General features: G+C 38.1%; 1 protein-coding gene and 2 long non-coding RNA genes across 10 annotated transcripts in view; 1 reads left to right on the top strand and 2 right to left on the bottom strand.

The window, feature by feature from the left end:
- Window positions 1-9,628, bottom strand: part of ITPRID2 (ITPR interacting domain containing 2) — a 38,733-nt gene extending 29,105 nt beyond the window's left edge. For 3 of the 7 annotated variants that reach the window (XM_057551024.1, XM_057551025.1, XM_057551026.1), the window contains exons 1-7: window positions 9,138-9,627; window positions 8,734-8,779; window positions 5,719-5,768; window positions 4,827-4,883; window positions 1,755-1,794; window positions 1,575-1,673; window positions 127-335 (exon numbers count right to left, since the gene is read on the bottom strand). In XM_057551024.1, coding sequence (XP_057407007.1) covers window positions 127-335; window positions 1,575-1,673; window positions 1,755-1,794; window positions 4,827-4,883; window positions 5,719-5,768; window positions 8,734-8,779; window positions 9,138-9,348 — 712 coding nt within the window. In that variant the 5' untranslated portion in view covers window positions 9,349-9,627. Of the gene's footprint in view, window positions 1-126; window positions 336-1,574; window positions 1,674-1,754; window positions 1,795-4,826; window positions 4,884-5,718; window positions 5,769-8,733; window positions 8,780-9,137 lie in introns of all 7 variants that reach the window. The other 4 variants (XM_057551023.1, XM_057551027.1, XM_057551028.1 and 1 more) reach the window with 2 other exon arrangements.
- A 149-nt stretch (window positions 9,629-9,777) lies between these two features.
- LOC103009280 (uncharacterized) overlaps window positions 9,778-20,237 on the top strand; it is a 119,354-nt gene continuing 108,894 nt past the window's right edge. Inside the window, exons 1-3 of one of the 2 annotated variants that reach the window (XR_009008984.1) lie at window positions 9,778-9,901; window positions 12,264-12,308; window positions 13,126-13,194. This is a non-coding gene — a long non-coding RNA (uncharacterized LOC103009280). Of the gene's footprint in view, window positions 9,902-11,894; window positions 11,981-12,263; window positions 12,309-13,125; window positions 13,195-20,237 lie in introns of those variants that run through there. The other variant, XR_009008985.1, reaches the window with a different exon arrangement.
- LOC103009084 (uncharacterized) overlaps window positions 9,925-20,237 on the bottom strand; it is a 57,886-nt gene continuing 47,573 nt past the window's right edge. Inside the window, exons 2-3 of the long non-coding RNA XR_451765.3 lie at window positions 15,420-15,521; window positions 9,925-10,053 (exon numbers count right to left, since the gene is read on the bottom strand). This is a non-coding gene — a long non-coding RNA (uncharacterized LOC103009084). The remainder of the gene's footprint in view (window positions 10,054-15,419; window positions 15,522-20,237) is intronic.

Raw genomic sequence — 20,237 nt, 5'->3', positions numbered from 1 at the left:
TGTGTTAACCTCAATAATTAAATTGCCACCACTATTCCTAGAAATTAATAAGGCTTTAAAAACAAGATCATCTTGCTGTAGATGCCATAATTTTAAAAATAATATGCTAACATTTAAAAACCTTACTTGTTAAAGCATAATTTGGATTTTCTACTTCCATCCGTTGCATTTGCGCACTCAAAAATACTTTAATATCTATTCCTCTGGCAAATGATGATGAATTAAAAAATCTGGAAGGAATTTTAGAAGCAATATCTGGTTCATCTCGTCCAAATCCAAGATTATACAGGATTTCTTCAGGATCTTCCTCATAAAGTTCCAACAATTCTGAAACACTAAAAAGAAAAAAAAAAAGAGAAACAGCAAGATGTAAAATAAGTTTATAATAGTCCATATCACATTATAAATGAATTCATATTTCTGCTTTCCTGTGAAAAAGTCTTCTATAGCTTCTGCTGTTTAACCCATTATTTATTTCAGCATCTTTATACGTTGGGTACCAAATGCAATAAATAACCCTTAAAAAGGGTCCATTCTCTCAAGCTGTTAGTTTTGGGAAAAAGAGCTAAGCCCTAAGAACACCCTCAGTAAGAAACTCTGATTCCTCACCTTATTTTCTTTGTCATTTTAAAGAGATTTCCAGTAAAGCAGCTAAACAATTTGAGGACAGATAAGGGAGAATAAGGAGTAAACAGATTAGGAAAAAATGAAAAGGGAAAATGCACTAGGAAGTTGGTACAACTTTGGTACCAAGGGACATTCTGCAGAGCTTGAGTTTTTCTGCTATCTTTGGCTGTCCTAGAAGAGGCAATACAGGTAACAACTGATCTCAGAAAAGTGAAGGAGGAGCTTACTTTCAACTTCCCTCTAACCACTTGCACTCAGGAAGTAGGAGGAGTAAAGTAATGAGAGTATGGGTTACACAAAGGTAAATTCTTGCTCTAATTCTATTGTGCATTGAACATTTATTAACCCTTATCTCTCATACCAGTGATAATCCAAGCTGAGACTCACTGGGGAAAATAGGAATGTTAGAGACAGAACTTGAGCAGAAGGAAATTTCAATTTGTTTCAGAGAAAATGTTCAAATTTCAAAACAATAATTTGGATAATAGTTTAAACTGGTTCATTATGCACACGTATTTGCTTATTTTAATATATAGTTTAAAGATCTTTGGTTTTATATGAAGATAAATCTACACTTAAATATCAAGTTTTAATTATAAAGGTTTATTCTGATTTTTATGTCAGAGTAACTCAAGACCCTAGCAGAATGGAGAATTTGGGAAGTAGAAATTATTCCACTATGGAGTTCCTCTTTCAAGCTGTTGATAGGACTCAAAATACTCATTAATGGATTCCAGCAGCATTTTTAACATATCTGTTAATTTTTATTTAATCTTAATTAAAAAAAAAAAAAAAAAAGAAGACACTTCTCTCAGTTATGCTGACCCACAAAACACTGTGGATTCCTTTTGACTTCATACTACCAAGTCAAATCCAAGGCTGAAAAGGGATAAGAGTAGGTCATCTACAACACAGTGTAGTTGCAGTATAACTTCAGAATAAGTTACCTTGAGACTGTTCCACTACTTTTCCCGGATCCAGTGGAATTCATACTTCTCCCCTTCTGATGAAACTGTAGTCTTCTCTCTTTGGCCAAGATATTATTGCTATAAACAAAATTAGATTATATAAAACTTTATTTCCATAACCGTTCTTCATTTTTAGAAAGGAAAAAAGCAGCTACGTACCAGTTTTCAATTTGAGCATCAGTTTCATGGAGGTGGTTGGCTAAAGGTAAAAAGAATATATGCAAAGCACAGCTGTTAGTAGGACAATAACTACTATGATACAATCAACAAGAAAGCAAATTAACCACATTATAATAGCTAAATGCCTAATATGCCAAACTCCTGTCCTGGCTCATTAAATCTGCACCATTAAAGGTAATATACAGATAGATAAGAACAGAGTCAGCAGCTTTTGGAGGGTGTTTTAGGTTTTGTTTGTTAGCAATGTAAAACTACCTCCACTGAATGTTTAAAATAAAAAGATGTATAAATAACCAATTAAATTTAACAGTTTGAAATAAGTAGTAAGAAGATACGTGGTATATGTGCTTCTAATTAGTAAATTTAAAAACTGTTAATAAAGAATACCTCAAAAGCAAAAACATGATTTAGCATTACTTAAGAGTGGCAATATCTATTCCTAACATGTGGTTTTTTTAAGGCTGGTAATTCACTCCAGTTACAACCAATTTTTCATGCACCTACTTTGAAAATTCCTACTCATTTCAACATAAGTTTTCTTTCAAAAGTTGCCTTTCAAGTTTATCCTAGACTTACAAGTTCTAAACAAATAAATGTTGTTAATGTTAAGTTTACAATGAGTTAAATTTACTGCATTTAAATTTTATAGACAAACATAAAGAATGAAATTAATTAAAAACACATCTTTTTCAGCACACCAGACTTTTTTCTTTTTTCACTTCTTTTTTTTTTTTTTTTTTTTTAAAGGATTTTCTTATTTATTTATTTATTTATTTATTTATTTATTTATTTATTTATTTTTGGCTGTGTTGGGTCTTCGGTTCGTGCGAGGGCTTTCTCCAGTTGCGGCAAGCGGGGGCCACTCTTCATCGCGGTGCGGGGACCGCTCTTCATCGCGGTGCGCGGGCCTTTCTCTATCGCGGCCCCTCCCGTCGCGGGGCACAGGCTCCAGACGCGCAGGCTCAGCAATTGTGGCTCACGGGCCCAGCTGCTCCGTGGCATGTGGGATCCTCCCAGACCAGGGCTCGAACCCGCGTCCCCTGCATTAGCAGGCAGACTCCCAACCACTGCGCCACCAGGGAAGCCCTCTTTTTTCACTTCTGATCTGCAGAGCCATGGCAATTTCTTACCAACCAGAAAGGTGTCTAACACATAGCATTCAATAAATATTTACTGAATGAATGAAAATAATCTTGAAACAATTTTCAGTAAAACAACATAATAGCTCCACTCTTCTCTGAGACTTCCTTTTTGGGTCTGGCTTCCAATAAAATCATTCACTATGGATGAACAGGCAGAGCACGGAGGATATTTAGGGCAGTGAAAATATGCTATATGATAGCATAATGATGGATACGTGTCATTACACATTTGTCTAAACCCACAGAATGTATAAGACCAAGAGTGAACCCTAGCATACACTATGGACCTTGGGTAACTATGATGCCTTATCCTAGGTTCATCAATTGTAACAAATGTACTATTCTGGTGGGGGATGTTGACAATGGGGGAGGCTGTGCATGTGTGGGGCAGAAAGTATGTGGGAAATCTCTGTACCTTCCCCTCAATTTTTCTGTGAACAAAACTGCTCTAAAAAAATGAAGTTTTTAAAAAAAAATTCTATATTGTGAAACTACTAAGGCAGATATCAAAAGTGCTATTTACAATAACAATAAAATGAATTTTAATAAGGGGTTAACAGTATGTTCAACTATCCTGATTGGGAAGCAGTAAGTTTGAGTTTATTTTATAGAGTTTATTCCTTAAAAGCATATTAACAGAAATATAAAAACTAACATATACACATATTCTAGAGTGTTCAATGTTAGAAGGCTCTAAATAAGTAATCTTGTCATACAGATTGACTTCAAACTGCAAAAGATCAAGGATATTAAATTCAGTGGATAAATTCACTATTCATCAACTTACAATTCAAAAAGATTTAATAAAATCCTTAATTCTTTTTTTTTTTATAAATAGCAAACATTGGGACTTCCCTGGTGGCACAGTGGTTAAGAACCTGCCTGCCACTGCAGGGGACACGGCTTCGAGCCCTGGTCCGGGAAGATCCCACATGCCATGAAGCAACTAAGCCCGTGTGCCACAACTACAGAGCCTGCGCTCTAAAGCCCGCGAGCCACAACTACTGAGCCCATGTGCACAACTACTGAAGCCCACGCGCCTAGAGCCCGTGCTCCGCAACAAGAGAAGCCACCGCGATGAGAAGCCTGTGCACCACAACGAAGAGTAGCCCCCCACTAGCTGCAACTAGAGAAAGCCCATGCGCAGCAACGAAGACCCAACGCAGCCAAAAATAAATAAATTAATTTTTTTTTAAAAAAGCACACATTAATAACCCAGCTATACAGTTACCAATAATTTTAAAATACCAGTAAAACAATAAAAAATTCTTAATTTTACATTGTGGAAAGCTTTATTATGAATCCACAGGAAAAGATTATATAATCTGTGAAAATTTAAACATGGCACAATACACTTTTAAAATCCTAATGAAGCCTTGAACAGACATCAGCATAATGCTTTCTAATTAACTTCTCGTAACTCTATTTTGTCTTTGTCCTTTAATCTTCTAAAAATCTGGAAAAAGAGCAAGCAGGAAAGACAGGAGACACTTGAATGCAAAGAGAAAGACAAGCTGCAGCTGTTAAGTCTGACATAAGGCTACCTCACACTAAAATAAGCTTCACTTTAGTTTTCTCACGTATAAATATTTAAGTTTCCTTCCTTTTGAGGGACAATTCTTCCCTCAGTTATATGACCATTGTTTGCCCCCAAATAGTTCCTGTAACCTTCAAAGTCCAAGGAAGACCTTTGGACATTGCACAATGGTTTTCCAGAGCCATTCCTACAGGTCTCCTATAGGCTCTTACTAGATTATTAACACATAAAAGGTTCTGTAAAATGTGTCTGAGCCACTTTCAAGAACTAATTTAAATTTAGCTCTGAGGATCATAAACATGAAAGCATGTGACTTTCTCTCTTTTTTTTTAAATTTAAAACTATATGAAGGTACAGTTCTTCCAAACATACCTTCAGCTCCCAAGGACAAATCATCCTCAAAACTTCCTCCATTTCTCACAAGCACACCTGAAAGAAACATTAGAAGATTCATCCTGGTATTCTGTTCTTCCTGACCCCCAGAGAAAATCACTATTTTAATTAAAACAAACTGACCAAGCAAAATATAAGACACAGTAAAGCATTTCAGATCTGAATGTACTCACAGATTATTCTGATTATATAATTTCAGGAAGAAAATATAAGTTTTCACTTTATTGTAAAGGAAACCATGACTTGCAGCCAGGTAAAGTTATTAGAAGCCCCAATCTACAGGCTATTTTATACTTAATAAGCCTTTAAGATGTTCAGTGAGATAACATATCTTACCCAACAGTTTCATGGAAAACCAGATCCCAGCGCAATCATTCCTTTTACCCCCTTATATTAAGTCAGGAGCTCAAGCTAGATTTTCCTGATACTATAAATGTTTTTCATATGCCTTGCCACTACCTGCACATTCTTGTTGTACTTTGAACTTCAGAATTTTGCCTTGCACAGGTGTGGCAATCTCAGTTAATGTAAGCAAAGAAATGCTACACTAAAGCTGACCTGATTCACTCAATATATATTTTCCTTATATTTACATATATTTCTGTATTTAATTAGTCTTTATAATATCTAACTGGACAATAAAAAGAAATGAGTTTCACATTGTGGAAAGGTTTGGTAATTTGTTTAAACTCATCACTGTTTTATGGTTCATGACAAGGTTTCTCCCTTTAGGCTTTTATCTTAAAACACCGTATTTTATAAACATGAACATCACTTTTATAATTTATACACACACACACTCTTTCACTCAGAGGACATATAAAGTAGGACCCTCATAAAGAACAGATTTAGAAAGGCAACTTTCTCTTACCCTTGAGTGTACTACTGCTTTGCTCATCCAGTGAGGCTCCCAAAGGGGTACTGAAACCACATAAACATATAAACCTTAGTCTTGAAAAGCTGTCTGGAAAGCTGTCACTGCACAGCCTTACACTTTAAAGGGTTATAGCTAAGCAAGCTTATAATTACAGTTGAACTTTCCTCCCAAACGCACATGGAATGCAAGTGAATTACATAAGTAATATCCTACTAAGCAAATACCTATCATCAAGTCAGCTCACCAGGAATGATTTAATCACACGTCTGATCTGCCAGCAATTAAGAGCAAGAATGGCAACTACAAATGATATGAATTGGCATTTTCTTTACAAAAGCAGAAAAAGAAAAGAGAACGACAACAGGCCTTAAGAAAATGTCTGCTCCCCTCAATCCCTTCCCTAGAAACAGGAAAGAGAATTAAGAGAAAACAAATCTTTATCTCAATAAAATTAAAAAGTCAGAGTATAGTAAGAAATAAGGCTCAACAGTTTTCTCAAATCCCATCAAGCATTATAGAGCACCACTCAATGCCTCCCCAACTATTATCTTTTCTGATACAATGGAGAAGTTTGGAATTTATTTTAGGCTTTTAAACTAAAAAAAATACATGTATTCTTCATTTAACTCTGAAAAGAAAATTACTAAAAAGTTGGCTTGAGAATCAACCCTAAGAACTAGCCATTACTAAGATTCTTTCACGTTCTTGTTGTTCAAACACAGATAACTTAGAAATCTTTTTAATGCAAAATGTTTTTCATTTCTTTCTCAAAACTAAGTTAAGAAAGAAACAGGTTGTTTTATTATAAAAGTTCTACTTTGTGTTATAAGCCTTTCATCAGCAACAATTTATACCTGTTATAAATTCACATCAGAAATAGGATCAATCATAAAAATATCAGTTTCAAAGAAATATTACTGAAATGCCACTTAAACGTTAAAAGTTTCTACAAACAAATATACAAACAATGGCAGTTCTTTAAAAATTAGTGCTTTTGAAATGAAAAAGAATAAGCCATGACCATAAAGATAATAAAACCTCTAAGTTTTTGCATATATTTTAATAAAACTATACTTTATGCCCTCAAAAAAGTCATTCCTCTTCCCTGGTGGTTACTTTTGTAGGACAAAACATTGCATTACTCCTTCTGTAAATGTCTCAACTGGCCTGGGCACCAACAGAAAATGGCAAATGAGCAGAATATAACTGGCATTCTCCTTCAAAAACAAGCTTCTCACTCTTATAATTGCCCTCTTACAAATCTTATCAAAAACTCTATCCCTTCTTAGATGCTACTTATTCAAGCAATTTGTTTCCACTTAGCCACAAAAAAAAAAAAAAAAAACAACAACAAATTACCAAAATAAAGACTCCCTTTAAGGAAAAACTACATGGTATCTTTATTCAGGATATGGAAAGCAATAAGAAAACAAAGAATATTTGAGAACTTATCACGGGGGTTGGGGGGGGATGCTGTCTTCAGATCATTGTACATAACATACAAAGTAGACAGATGCCTGACTCTGGGAAGGACCCTAAACTGTTATAGAAAAAAAAAAAACTTGCATATATCCTAGCACTCAAATCTGTGATAATAAAGCTAACAATAAAAGACTGTTTGTTCTAGCTCTCCAGAGTATAAATGAATGTCCCTTTTGTACAGAATAGGTGAAACTGCAGGGAACAAGAAAGAAACCTATGTAGGAAATCCGCAACAGACTATAGAATCTGCCTACATAAATCAAGATTAGCAACAAAACTCCTGGAATTTTCAGAGATCATGTGTCCTGGTGAATGTTAACATTTGCCCACTGCATTTATCTTAAAAGATGCACTTATTTACTGTCTACTTGATATATCTCTTATATAATCTTAACTCCCATACACCATAAAATAAACATGATTCTTCTCTTGCTCTTATACATTTTTTTGTGAATCTTTAGAGAAAAGGTCCATATATTTCATCATATCTCAGAAAGATCTATGACATTCTCAATAAAGATTAAAGAGTTCTATAATAAAGAGTGTTCAGTAAGGCTCCAGGCAATTCACCAAAACAGGATAGCAACAGAGTAATGGCCAATATTTTATGTCTTTAGGAAAGAAAAATAAACTGGCATATATAAGAATCATTTCTCTCTCCCCACCAGAAAAGACTTCTCAAACTCTGGTACTTGGACAAAAGATTAAGAGAAGCCCAAATTGAGATGGCAAAAAATATGTACAGAAGCAAACACCTTAACAAAAGTTAAAAAGCCAACATTCTTCATATGAGATTTTATAAATAGCAAATAAGTTGGAAAAAAATAATTAAAATATGAAACAAGTACATTTTACTGTAGTAAGATACGATTATTCTCCTCTGTACTTTATCAAACATTTCTGTACCAGCTACCAAAGCGTATAATTAAACAGATTCATGCAGCCTGAATGTCTTCAAACCTCTATTTCCCTTCTGTGAATTCCAGGGCCATCTGACAAATGCATGTCCAAGAAGTAAGCTAGAACAAAGTAGTTAGCTAGTTTTAACAGCTCTCCAAACAGAATTAAGGCACCAACATAAAGCCCGGTTAGGGTAGTTAAGTAAATTACATTCATCTAAAACACATTTGAAAGGGAAATGACTCTTCTGCCAGATATACACATGTCAAAACAAAAGCAAAATAAAATACTGCGTGAAATGTGACAATCCTTTCAAAGAAAAACAGGGCAAGCATAATAACATGGCATGATTATCTGTTTCAGATTTCTGATCTCTGATGCTAACATCACGCACCGGAGCTGAAGTCCTAGTAACTGTAAAGTCAACATGGTCACCAAATAATCGGCGGTCACAGCACTTCCATTTCTAATCGCTTAAAGGAGGAAGCTATCCGCCGGCTCACTTTCCGGTTTATGGCTTACGAGGTCCAAGGGACCCGCAAGGACGGCGGCCCGAGTCACTCCGCCCAGGCGTCCCATTAGCGCTGATCTTCCCCCGGGACGCGAGCGGCGCAACCGAGGACTCACCGGCAGTCCTTGAGCCATATCGCGATCTTCTCGTTGGGCACGTTTCCTGCGGGGCAGAGCGAGGGGACAGCTCGTTACCGACCCCAGGAGGACTCCGACTGCGGGGTCACCCTGGATACCCCCAGGTAGGAAAATCTACTGGGGGCAAAATGCAGCCTAAGCAACACGGCTTAGAGACCATTTGAAGGGAAAAGATAGCACCGGGGTGTCTCTGTTGACGCTGGAGACGCCTTACCAAGCACGCACGTTTAAAGGTCGGAAGTGTCCCCTCTCCCCTCGGCCTCCCGAGCCCAGGACGATCTTCCAGAACTCACAGCAGTCGCCCAAAGCGCACGAGACTTTTCCCCGCCCGCCCGAACTTCCCCGAGCTCCCCGCCCGCCGCTGCCCCGCGGGGCGCACGGACCTCTCCCCGCGGCCGCCGGCAGCTTCGCTCCAGAGAGGTCCTCCTCGTCGTCCTCGTCCTCGTCCTGCGTCGTCGCTTCTGTGGACAGGTCCTCCGTCTCCGACGCCTGCCAGGAGCCGCGGCACTTGGCCCAGGCCTTCCTCCTGCAACTCGCCACTTGCCACTCCAGTTCCTCCTCCGCCTCCGCCGACGCCACCAGGGGCTGGTCCATGGCTGCACCGGGGGCTCCGCAGCCCCAGCTGGAGCCTGTGAGAGACACGGCGGCGGCTGGGACCCCAGCCCCTGCGGTCAGCGCCCGGCCGGGCTGGGGGCCCCGGGGAGCTGGAGCAGGCGCGGGGGGAGGAGGAGGAGGAGGAGGAGGAGGAGGGGACGGGAGGGAGGAAGGGAGGGAAGGAAGGGGAGGGAGGGGGCGGAGGGCCAGCGTTTCACATGAAGCCGGCCGGGCGCGGCGCGGGAGCGCGAGCGGCTCGAGCGAGCGCGGCTGGCAGCCGAGCGCCGGCCAGCCCCAGTCCCGGCTCACCGCCCCGCCCTCCCTGCGGCCCCCGCCCCGCCTCCCGCCTCAGCCTGACGCGCCAGGGGCCTGGCCGGCAGCCGCGCGTCAGCGCGCCCCTCCCTCAGCGGCGTTCCACGCCCCCTTCCGGCCGGGGGCGCGCGGGGCGGGGCGCGGCGAGCACGAAGTGGAAAGACCCGCCCCCTGCCCCCCGCCCACTGTCCCCCGTCCCCCGCCGCGGCCGGCGGAGCAGGAGAAATTTGGTTGCTTGTTGGTTAGTAATCTTTGCTTATTAACTTCTCCTCTCACCCCAAAACAGAAGGAATGTGGAAAGGCCAAGTTTCACTCAACGCCCTTCTTCACTGCGTCCAAACGAGTGTCTGCTTGGGCTCGCTGGAAGTTATTCTTCGAGGAGTCCAAAGAATTCTGTCCAAGAAATGGTGGAGAAAAATGGGAGAAAGGCGCGTAATTGGTATTTCTTGTCAAAATATCAAAACTGGAAAAGACTAAGCTTCGTGGAGTGCTCCTTTCACGCTTAAGAAAGTTATTTATTGTGGTCGTGTTATGTATGAAAGATTTAATTTGGAAATTCCACATTGAAATTGGACATAGAGAGGTGAAGGAAAATACAGCAGGGAACAGCTGGGAAAAAGTAGAAATATTTGCTTGGATTTTGGTGCTACAAGATGCAAATGATGTCAAGGTTTAGAACATTTTAAAAATGAGTTTGAGCAGTCCCTTTTGTTATTTTTAAAATCTTATTAGCAGAAAGACTATAAAATCCTATTCAACATCATATCCAAGATCCAGACTAACTTCCCAGAACCATCATAATATCATTCTGGGCCTTATACTGTGAAATGTGAGGGGGAGCTAGAACAGGGATACTGGTATCTCATTGCCTTGAATTTTCACTATTTTTTCTTTGAATCTTAAAAATGTTTTCTTTGAATCTGAAAAACTTTCCAGCCTTCAAGAGTCTTATAGCAAAATGCAGCTAACAGTTTAATGGTCCTTCAACATAGGCCAGGGTCTAGCTGCCTGTAGGAAAGGTGAGCAGGAAAGCAAGTGAGGGAGGTACCTGGAGAAAAGACACTGAAAGGGCTGGTCAGAAGCCACAGAGAACAAAGTATGCTGTCTTCAGTTTCATTCAGGGCCCTGATGGATCCCACCCTACCCAGTTCCATCATTTCCGCATGCTGTTGCTGACTCTCTGTCCTAGCCTCTCATTTCATTCCTGTTCTTTCTGTCCAATACCTTAATGATCTTCAAGATCCAGCTGATGCAGAACTTTGCCTGGACTACATCTTTCCACCACCTCTGGTCACATCTTTTCCACAATTCCCTGGTATATAACTGAATGTCTGTCTCATTTATTGTGGGGCTGAACTGTGCAGTAAATAATATGACTGGCTTCTGAGGGTATGTTTGACTTCCTAGGCAGACTGTAAATGGAGACTAAAGAACATTATTCTATATTCTTCTTGCACACCTTACACTTTTAGTACAGTGCTAATCCCACAAGGAACATTGAGTTCTCTTGAGGTAAATTTTCTATGCTTTACATTCTTCAGAACGGACAGTCAAATGGATGAAATATTTACTTGCTTTATGTTGTTTCTCTATGGCCTATTATCTTTTACTTAGTTTTGCTGTTTAAATACTTTCAGACAATAAAGAATTTTTGAGAATAATGAACCACAATTTTATATTTAAAAACCAAACCACCAAGTCAAATAATAAAGAAAGGGGGAAAAATTGCCAGCAGGTAACATTAGAATAGAGTACAGCAATTCTTGAATCACCAATAGCACAATCATATGTTTTCTTCTACATGATAATTTTTAATGTAAAACGTTGAGGATACAGAACTAATAAAGAAGGAAATCCTTGAAACAGCAAGCTGTTTTGAAAAGTAAGGGGTTTTAATTGTATTCTCAACTTTGAGATTTTAAAAAACAGCCCAAGGTGTTTAATTTATTCAGAAATGAATGCCATACTACACCTGAGGAGAGTCTAGTTGTTTGCTTGCTTCTTCAAGGATTTTTTTTTTTTCCAAACAAGTACTGTATTGTAGACCTACTGCCAATCAACGTTGCAGAAGTTCTACATAAAGAATAATGTCTGAGTTACTAAAGCCTACAAGGTGGAGGAAGAAATACATTTATGTTAGATGTGGATAATCCCATCCAGCATGATGTAGTGGGAACAGTAGGGTCTTTGGTGTCAGACTGAAGTTTGAAATCTGTTTCTGTCTCTTTCTAGTTGTGTGGTCTAGGGTAAGACAGCTAATATCTCTGGCCATCACGTTCCTCATCTGTGAAGTTGCAATCATGATAACTACCTTCCCAAGGTGATGTGAGGATTATATGAAATAAAGTGGTTGCTCAATATAGCTCTTGGCATTATTATATCGCAGCAGACAAAAATCAGTTAATTTCATATGGGGGGATTATTCTTATAGTAAATGGCATCTATCTTCATGCTTATGCAGCTGAATATTTTAAATGGCATAAATTCAGGCTAGGACAGAAAACAGACTCTAGTTAAATTAGGCAATTTTAAATGGTAAAGCATGTATCAGAAGTGAAACATTATGCTCAGTTTAATTAATTACTTATTTTTTGCTTTTCTAGGCCTTAACACATGCCTCCAAATTACAAAACAAGATTTACTACCAGGTAAGCTAAGGCATTTTGATTCTAGTTAAGATATTGTTTCTTTAGTATTTATGTAATTAAAAATTTTATTTTGTGCATCAAAATCTTAGTAATTAGGAATCTGATCAGAGAGTGGTATAGTGCTGCAGTTTACCAAATTGAAATATAAAATGCTACACTTTTTATTTAATCTGCCATTCTATTTACCTTACACCTCCGAGATCCCTTTTGTCTTAATAATAGAATTGCCTGGAGGAAAGAATTCTGGATAAAGTAAGTTTGGTAAGCTCTGCATTTTCTCGCCTCCCCCAGCCCCATCCCAGTCGCAGTGAATGTTAAAGACTTGCGAAGTTTTCAAGATTTTTTTTTTTTTTAATAAAACTGTTTAACTTTGCTTAACCCAGCATTTCTAAAATTCATGTCAACATGTAATGTTTTGGGCCCCCTCAACATAACTGTTAACATTTACAGGGATACCAGTGGGATGATTTACAATAGGATAAAAGAGGATAAAAGGAAAATGTTAATGAATGAATTCTTCATAAACTTTCAAAGGTTTATTTACAAATCATGTAATTGAACTATGAGGAAAGGTGGTTAGTCTGACTTAGACTGATTTTTTTGACATATTTCTTTGTCATTATTAACCATTAAAGTATTTCTGGTTATTGTGTATATTTTAAAGTAATAAAATTGAATATTTAAAGTCTATAAACCTATTACCTATACTTTGGGTTTTTCCACAGTAGCAAAAACTCTTATTATACTAGTTCATTGTCCTCATAAGTAAGCATTAACATAGCAAAACAATCTATTTTGATTTCCTTCATTCTCCCAGGTACACGTCGGAAGAAGCAGGTGTTAATACCACTGGAACTTTGCCTTGCAAATTATTTACATAATCTGGGTAAGTTTATATACTTTCTGATTTTGTGCGTGCTAAAACTTGTCGTTTATCATTCATTTCACCGTTCCCAGATCACAATTTCTTCAGTTTGCCACATAGTACTAAATTTACCCTCTCCATGGTAAAACCTTGTTAGACTGCTTGTTTTCTTTTCAGTGGCTCAATTCTCTGGTGTTTCTGAGCAACAGGTAAGAATGGCTCATCTTTCTTCATCAACAATGGAGTGAAGCAAGATTATATAACAGAATAAGCTTTATTTGGTCTGTTTCATGAATTCATGAAACAACTCAAAGGAGGTTTTGAAATCCTCATAACTGGACATAGTAACATGGGAAAGCCAAAATGTTTTTAATTCATCTGTAAAGCTTTAATGCTCATGTTTAGATCAGTCCTTTTCTTCATTTTCTTTTCAGTCCTGCCCTAAAATATTGTTTTTAAAGGTCTCTGATATTTTGAATCATAAAAGCTTTGGAAAAGGTATATTTATTGATATCAGATGCTCAATCTATGCCACTTGATATAAAACATTTTTCTGCGGTACACAACAAAACAGGAGGGAGTCATTATTGCATTTTCTAGTTTTTTTTTTTTTTTAAAGGTCTTTTATAGCTACTTTATTTATTTCTTTCTTTATTTTTGGCTGTGTTGGGTCTTCAGTTCGTGCGAGGGCTTTCTCTAGTTACGGCAAGTGGGGGCCACTCTTCATCGCGGTGCAGGGACCGCTCTTCATCGCGGTGCGCGGGCCTCTCACCATCGCGGCCCCTCCCGTTGCGGGGCCCAGGCTCCAGACGCGCAGGCTCAGCAGTTGTGGCTCACGGGCCCAGCCGCTCCGCGGCATGTGGGATCTTCCCAGACCAGGGCTCGAACCCGTGTCCCCTGCATTAGCAGGCAGATTCTCAACCACTGCGCCACCAGGGAAGCCCGCATTTTCTAGTTTTAACACTACTTTTGTGTGATCAATTTATTGATACACGTTTTTTTCCTAATTTAAGATTAATTTCTAGCTCTTATGTTACCTATATGATTCTTCCTATTTGAAGGCATTTAGAACTTTAAAAAAATGATTTCACTATGCATGTATTTGGAATTATATATTTACATGTAAATCTCCCCTTCCACATTTTATGAGGATCAGAAAAAGAGGTTGGTAACTAGATGAACCACGTATCTATGTAATACGATGTATCTTTAAAAGCTTTAAAGGGTACAGACCTCATAAATGCTTTTTAAAACACACCACACACACACACACACACACACACACACACACACACACACACACACACACACACACACACACACACACACAAACACAATGTCTTTTAAAAAAGTAATTCTGATGTATTCCTGAACCTGAATAAATATAAACTGCACTGGCCTCTCCCGCCACATTTCCCCTCGCTAATCTCCCTTCTGCAGCCCCTTCATGCCCATCTCAGAACAAACACAATCTGCATTCAGAACAGGACCGTTTACAAGTTGAATGGAGTTATTTTGGGTGAGTCATTGAAAACACAGTACAAAACCTTTCCTCACTCACCAGAAATGCATTTTTAAAATAAAGCCAAAGTGAACAAGGCTTGGCAAGTTTGAGGGTGGACAAAATGGGGAGAAAGCGGGGTTTCTGCCAGATTCAGACAGAATTCTGCTAAACCATTTTTGGCTATTCTTTACATTCAGCTCCACCAACTTTCCTTACCATCACTAACCAAAAAGTACAAGATTGAGCAGGTAGGCCATCAAAACAAGGACACTCAATTTCAACCAGCACTGTATTGGTGGGCAGGGCCAGTAGATCCCTTAGAGCTTAGTGACAGTTTTAAATCCCCCTTTGTGTCTCCCTTAATTCAGAAGCTATAAGATGTATCCACTTAATAATCTCTTTCCTCTGATTAAATCATTTTGGCAAATAAATAATGATTATAAGCAATTTTTAGAAAGTTGTGTATAAAAAAAAGAAAGTTGTGTATAAATTCAGTAAGCAATCCTTTAAAATTGCTTTTAAAATAAGTGAAGTTCTATGAGAGTTAATCCAATAATAAAATATTGAAGGAAATATCAGCTATAGAGACAGAAAATAATAAGCTAGTTCTTAAGAACTTTTAAAATTGAATTAATATGTCTCTACAATGGCTTGATAAATTTGGGGTTTTAACATGCAGGTATTCAGGACTTATGCATCAGTATAGAGTCTTATTTATCTATCTATAAAACATATTACTCACCTTTTATCCTGCAGAGAACTTTCTGGCAGCAATACAAGTGATTACTGTTTCACAACCGGTTACAAATCAGTTGAGGCTCACATCTCATGAATGAGGAAAAACCTAGAATCAACAAGGAGACTTCCTTAACATATAATGGTAATTCTGAACTCTTTTGCTATAAAATTTGATAGTCCCTGAAAGTCATGTTTGACAAAGATTGACCCAGCATATTACTGCGTGTTAATTAATACACCCTGTAGGGGGGCCTACTCTTAGAAGTGTTCCCTGTTCACAAAGAATTTATTGCCTAGTTGTGGGTACAAGCCAGGCTCTAGTGGATGTAATTATACAAGTATTCTTCTCAAACTCCCTGCAAATTACCAGTTTCCACAGTCAGGGTGACAATTGTTGGTTAAGAGGAATGAAAACTCTGTGTTTGAATGTTAATCTGGCTATGGAAGCACTAGGGTCATAATAAACAAACACATATTTCCTGCTGTAGTTAAGAGCACAGCAAAGAACTCCGGTTTCCCACATTTGGGGGAATTTTTTTCCTTTTCTTTTGTGGGTAAACAATTGCTTTAAAATTATAAAATAAGTACTTAGCCTTCAAAGCTTATCTCTGCTATCTAAAAATGATTTTATTGTACTTAGTTATATTGAAATATAATCTACATATGATCAAAGGTTAAAAGGACTAAACATCTATTGATGGGAACCCCAAACTAAGAACTTCTTCACAATCTTGTTTCAAAACAAACAGAAAAGTAAAGCAAACGCCATTAAAATTTCTTTGAGGCAAAAAAGTTTATTATTGCTGTTAGGTAGCATATTTGGCCTGGATTACATTAGGACTAATCAAACAGCTTAAAGTGGTGTTTGCTAACAGATTGTTATTAAATAAAAGAACTACAGGGTAAAGGTCAGCACACAGGTTGTTTTGCTTAATTTTTTAAAATTTCCCTGAGCGTACGTCTTTCCAATTTTTTTTTAAAACAAGTCAACTCAAGTTGGCACCTTAAAACCTTTAAACACTGTAATTACACTAGTGCTGATATTCAACTTGGAGAAATGCTGTTAGAAGAGCAATTATTTCAGTGGACCCAGGGAAATAATATTGAAAATGGATAGTTTGGATTGAGCACTTGCTTTGTTCCAGACACAGTATTTATACCTGGATTTATAGTGTCTCATTTAATACAACTCTATAAGAGCTTATATTACTTTCACTTTACAGATAGGAAAACTGAGCTTCAGAGAGGTTAATACTTGCCCCAGGCCACATACTAGTAAGGGGCAGAGTGGAACCAGGACTTTTCCCCTGCAAAGCCCATGCTCTTAGCCAAGATGTGTGACTGTCTTAGATACTCCAGGTCCGCTGTTAGAGAAACATGAGCAACCACTTACTGTCATCAAACTGAGGGGATTCTTCACTTACAGCTGATGGGCTGAGGGGATTCTTCACTTACAGCTGATGGGCTGAGGAGATTCTTCACTTACAGCTGATGGGCAGAGGGAATTCAAGGGAGGCGATTACCTACTAAGACTCCCTCATTTCACAAGGGAGGAAAACTAAGCTCAGAAATTTTAAGAAGCCTGCCTAAGGTCAGCCATCTTAGTGACAGAATTATTGAGGGACGAGAATCCATAACTCAACAGTCCTGCAAACACAAAGGCAAAGGTAGAAAAATTGCTTTTATCTCACCAAATCTTCTGAAAAACTCAGAGAATGTAAAAACAAAGATTTGAATATTCAGGTTTCTTACTAGCATGTAATATTACAGAAGTAAAGTTGATACTTATGGCCCAAAATCTGTAGCTCCACCTATCCATATTTCTGGAGAGGACTCAAGGTTGGAGACAGTGAGAATCTCTGCAAACAAGTATGTTATTCAAGTTATGTTTGAGTCCTTCTAGGATAACATTCTGTTCTCTATTAGATGCAAAAGCCCAAGACTGTAACATCCCTGGCCTAGCCACATTCTTGCACTCAGAGGACTTTCTCAAAGGGAACAATGTTCCTGATCAAAAAGAGGGAGTTTTTGCTTCTCAACCTAAAATCTGGTCTTCCAAGCAAGCTTCAACTGCCCAGTATGGGACATGACGTTTTAAATTTCACCTAAGAACTATTTTAAACTCTATCTTGAAGAGAAACAATATTCAGAAAGTTTTTCTAAAGGATAAACTTCAGTCACTACTGTGACTAACACATATGATATGTGAGTATTTCAATATATTATATTTACTCATGACTTAAAGCAGACCAGCAAAGAGCTGGGTGCCTTGATAGTATCAAGTGATTTCCAAGAAGATGGTTTCTACAGAATTACTCTATGATTTGTGCAATGGCATCTGCCTATATTGATTCTTGATTTGAGCAGTGACATGAAATGAGATGTACCATCTCCAATAAAGAATCTTCCCAGAGGTTGTTAAGTATATCACCCTGTATTCCCTTCAGGAGAACCTCAGGAGAAATATCTTTTTACAATATTTGTTCCAAGAAGAGTTAAAATTACCAGGACATTTTTGGTTAATCTCACGGGCACTGGGAGTTAGATAACTGACAAAGTTTATCTTTTCACATTGGCAGCTAGAAAAGTGAGAGCCAAATGTGTGGCTCACTCATGGTAGATGAGTAGGTCATCATGGAATGCATCTTAAACTTTATTCATAGCTCGATTCTGTCCCCACCCTTGTTTTTTTTCTCTTTTTTCTCTCATTTATTTCTTTTTATCAAAATAAATTTTATAATTTTTGATGTTTCTTTTCTGCAACATAACAAGGAATAGCTAAACAAAATATGTGAGAATCTTAAGCAAAATTATATGTTTACTATACAAATATGTACATTCAGAGAGGAACGTTAGGAGGGAAACAAAGATGTTCTGTTAAATTACAATATTATGGCTAATTTTTTTCTTTTATTTTTCAAACTTTTTAAAATTGTATTTACAATTTAAGGATAAAAACTTATTTGAACTTTGAAAGCTCTAGGTATTCCAGAGATAGAAGTGTGGGAAGTATGTGTCTGACCCCATGCAGTGTATTTTTCAGTTTGATTATGTTAAGGCAAGTGAGGAACTGTCATAAACTGAGGTTGAAATGGTAGGCGAGAGCCAAATTTTCAAGGCCTTGGTGTGCTATTTTAAGGGAGTGTATTACTGCCAGTGTGAAGTTGGAAGCAGCTTTCAGTTTTTAACTAAAGTGCTTTACTGAAAGATAACTGTAACTACACAGTTTAAAGAATAGTGCATGGGAAAGCCTCAGGCAAGGGAACCAGTTAGGAGGCTTATTAGTTTGGTGACAGGGGTTGGAGTACCGAGGTTTATAAAGACTTGAGTTAGACCAGTGGAGATAAGGGCTGCAATCAGATTTGACAGATTAGAAGTGGGTGGGGAGGAAGAAATAGAATGATCCCCAAGTTTGCTTTGTACTTTAGGTAATGGATAGATATTGGTGTCATTCAACATGATAGAGAATTTAGAATGATTAGGCATTAATTTGAGAGTAAGGAGAACAGAGAAGAAAGGAAATGAGTTCATTATTGGACATATTAGATATGAGATACTTATAATACATATAAGAGATATAGCCCCAAGCAGTCAGAAATACAGTACAGGGACTTCCCTGGCAGTCCAGTGGTTAAGACTTCGCCTTCCAATGCAGGGGGTATGGGTTCGATCCCCGGTTGGGGAGCTAAGATCCCACACGCCTCATGGCCGAAAAACCAAAACGTAAAACAGAAGCAATATTGTAACAAATTCAATAAAGACTTTAAAAATGGTCCACATCAAAAAAAAAAAAAAAGAGAAATTACAGTACAAAGGTGGAACTCTGGATGAAAGTTTGGCTTAAATATTGTAAGCGTGTATGTGTGTGTGTGTGTGTGTGATCATTAACATCAGACAGCCATTTTTTCTATATGATTCTGGTCAGCCTTCTTCCTGTTTCCCAAGTAAGCTATTCTAAGCCTATTGAGGCAGTAGTCATCAATGACTTCTAAAATGCCAAGTCTAGTGGATCCTTTCAGCCCTCATTTTATAGGTATCTTTATAGCTCTTGTCAGGATTGATTATGCCTCACATTTCTTTCTTGATCTTACATTTGCATATTTTACTACTTCCCAGTCTCCTTCACCAGCTTTCATTTTTTTTACCAGTATAAACTATTAAGTTCATACACTCTCTCTGACTGAAATGAGGAAGATTAAATGTGGAGGAGAAATAAAAGTTTGTTCAGTGCGTTAAGTTTGAAAAGCCTGTTGGACATCTAAGTGGATGTATTGAGTAGGCATTTGGATATATGAGTATAGAGTTCAAGGGGAAAATCTGGACTAGAACATAAGTTTAGGAGTCATCAGCATATAGGTGGTATCTAAAGCTAAAACACTAGCTGGGGCCACCATGGGGGAATTGGTGAAGAATGTTAAGATGAGCTATCTAAGGATAGTGTCTTGGGGTACTTCACATTTTAGAGGCAGATAATTGAGAAGCATCCATCAGAGGAGGCTAAGAAAGATCAACTAGCAAGGTAGGAAGAGAACTGAAAGTGGTATCCAGAAGGCAACTGAAGAAAAAAGGTTTTAAAGAAGAGGAAATGGTAAATTCTACCAACTTCCTGAGAAGTTGATTAAGATGAACACTGAGAATTGACCTCTGGATTTGGAAATCGAGATGTTATTGCTGACCTTGACAGTAATTGTGGTGGAATGGTGAAGAGTGAAGCCTTGATTGTAGTGGGAGTCTGTAGGGCTAATTCCTTTTAGAAGAGGGAAACAGGAAATAGCAGGGGTAGTCAAATGATAACAATTAATTTGTTATGATAGAACAAAAG

The sequence above is a fragment of the Balaenoptera acutorostrata genome, chromosome 8 (assembly GCF_949987535.1).
Source record: "Balaenoptera acutorostrata chromosome 8, mBalAcu1.1, whole genome shotgun sequence".
In the NCBI taxonomy this organism is placed as follows: domain Eukaryota; kingdom Metazoa; phylum Chordata; class Mammalia; order Artiodactyla; family Balaenopteridae; genus Balaenoptera; species Balaenoptera acutorostrata.
This window is presented reverse-complemented; position numbering and strand designations above follow the sequence as displayed.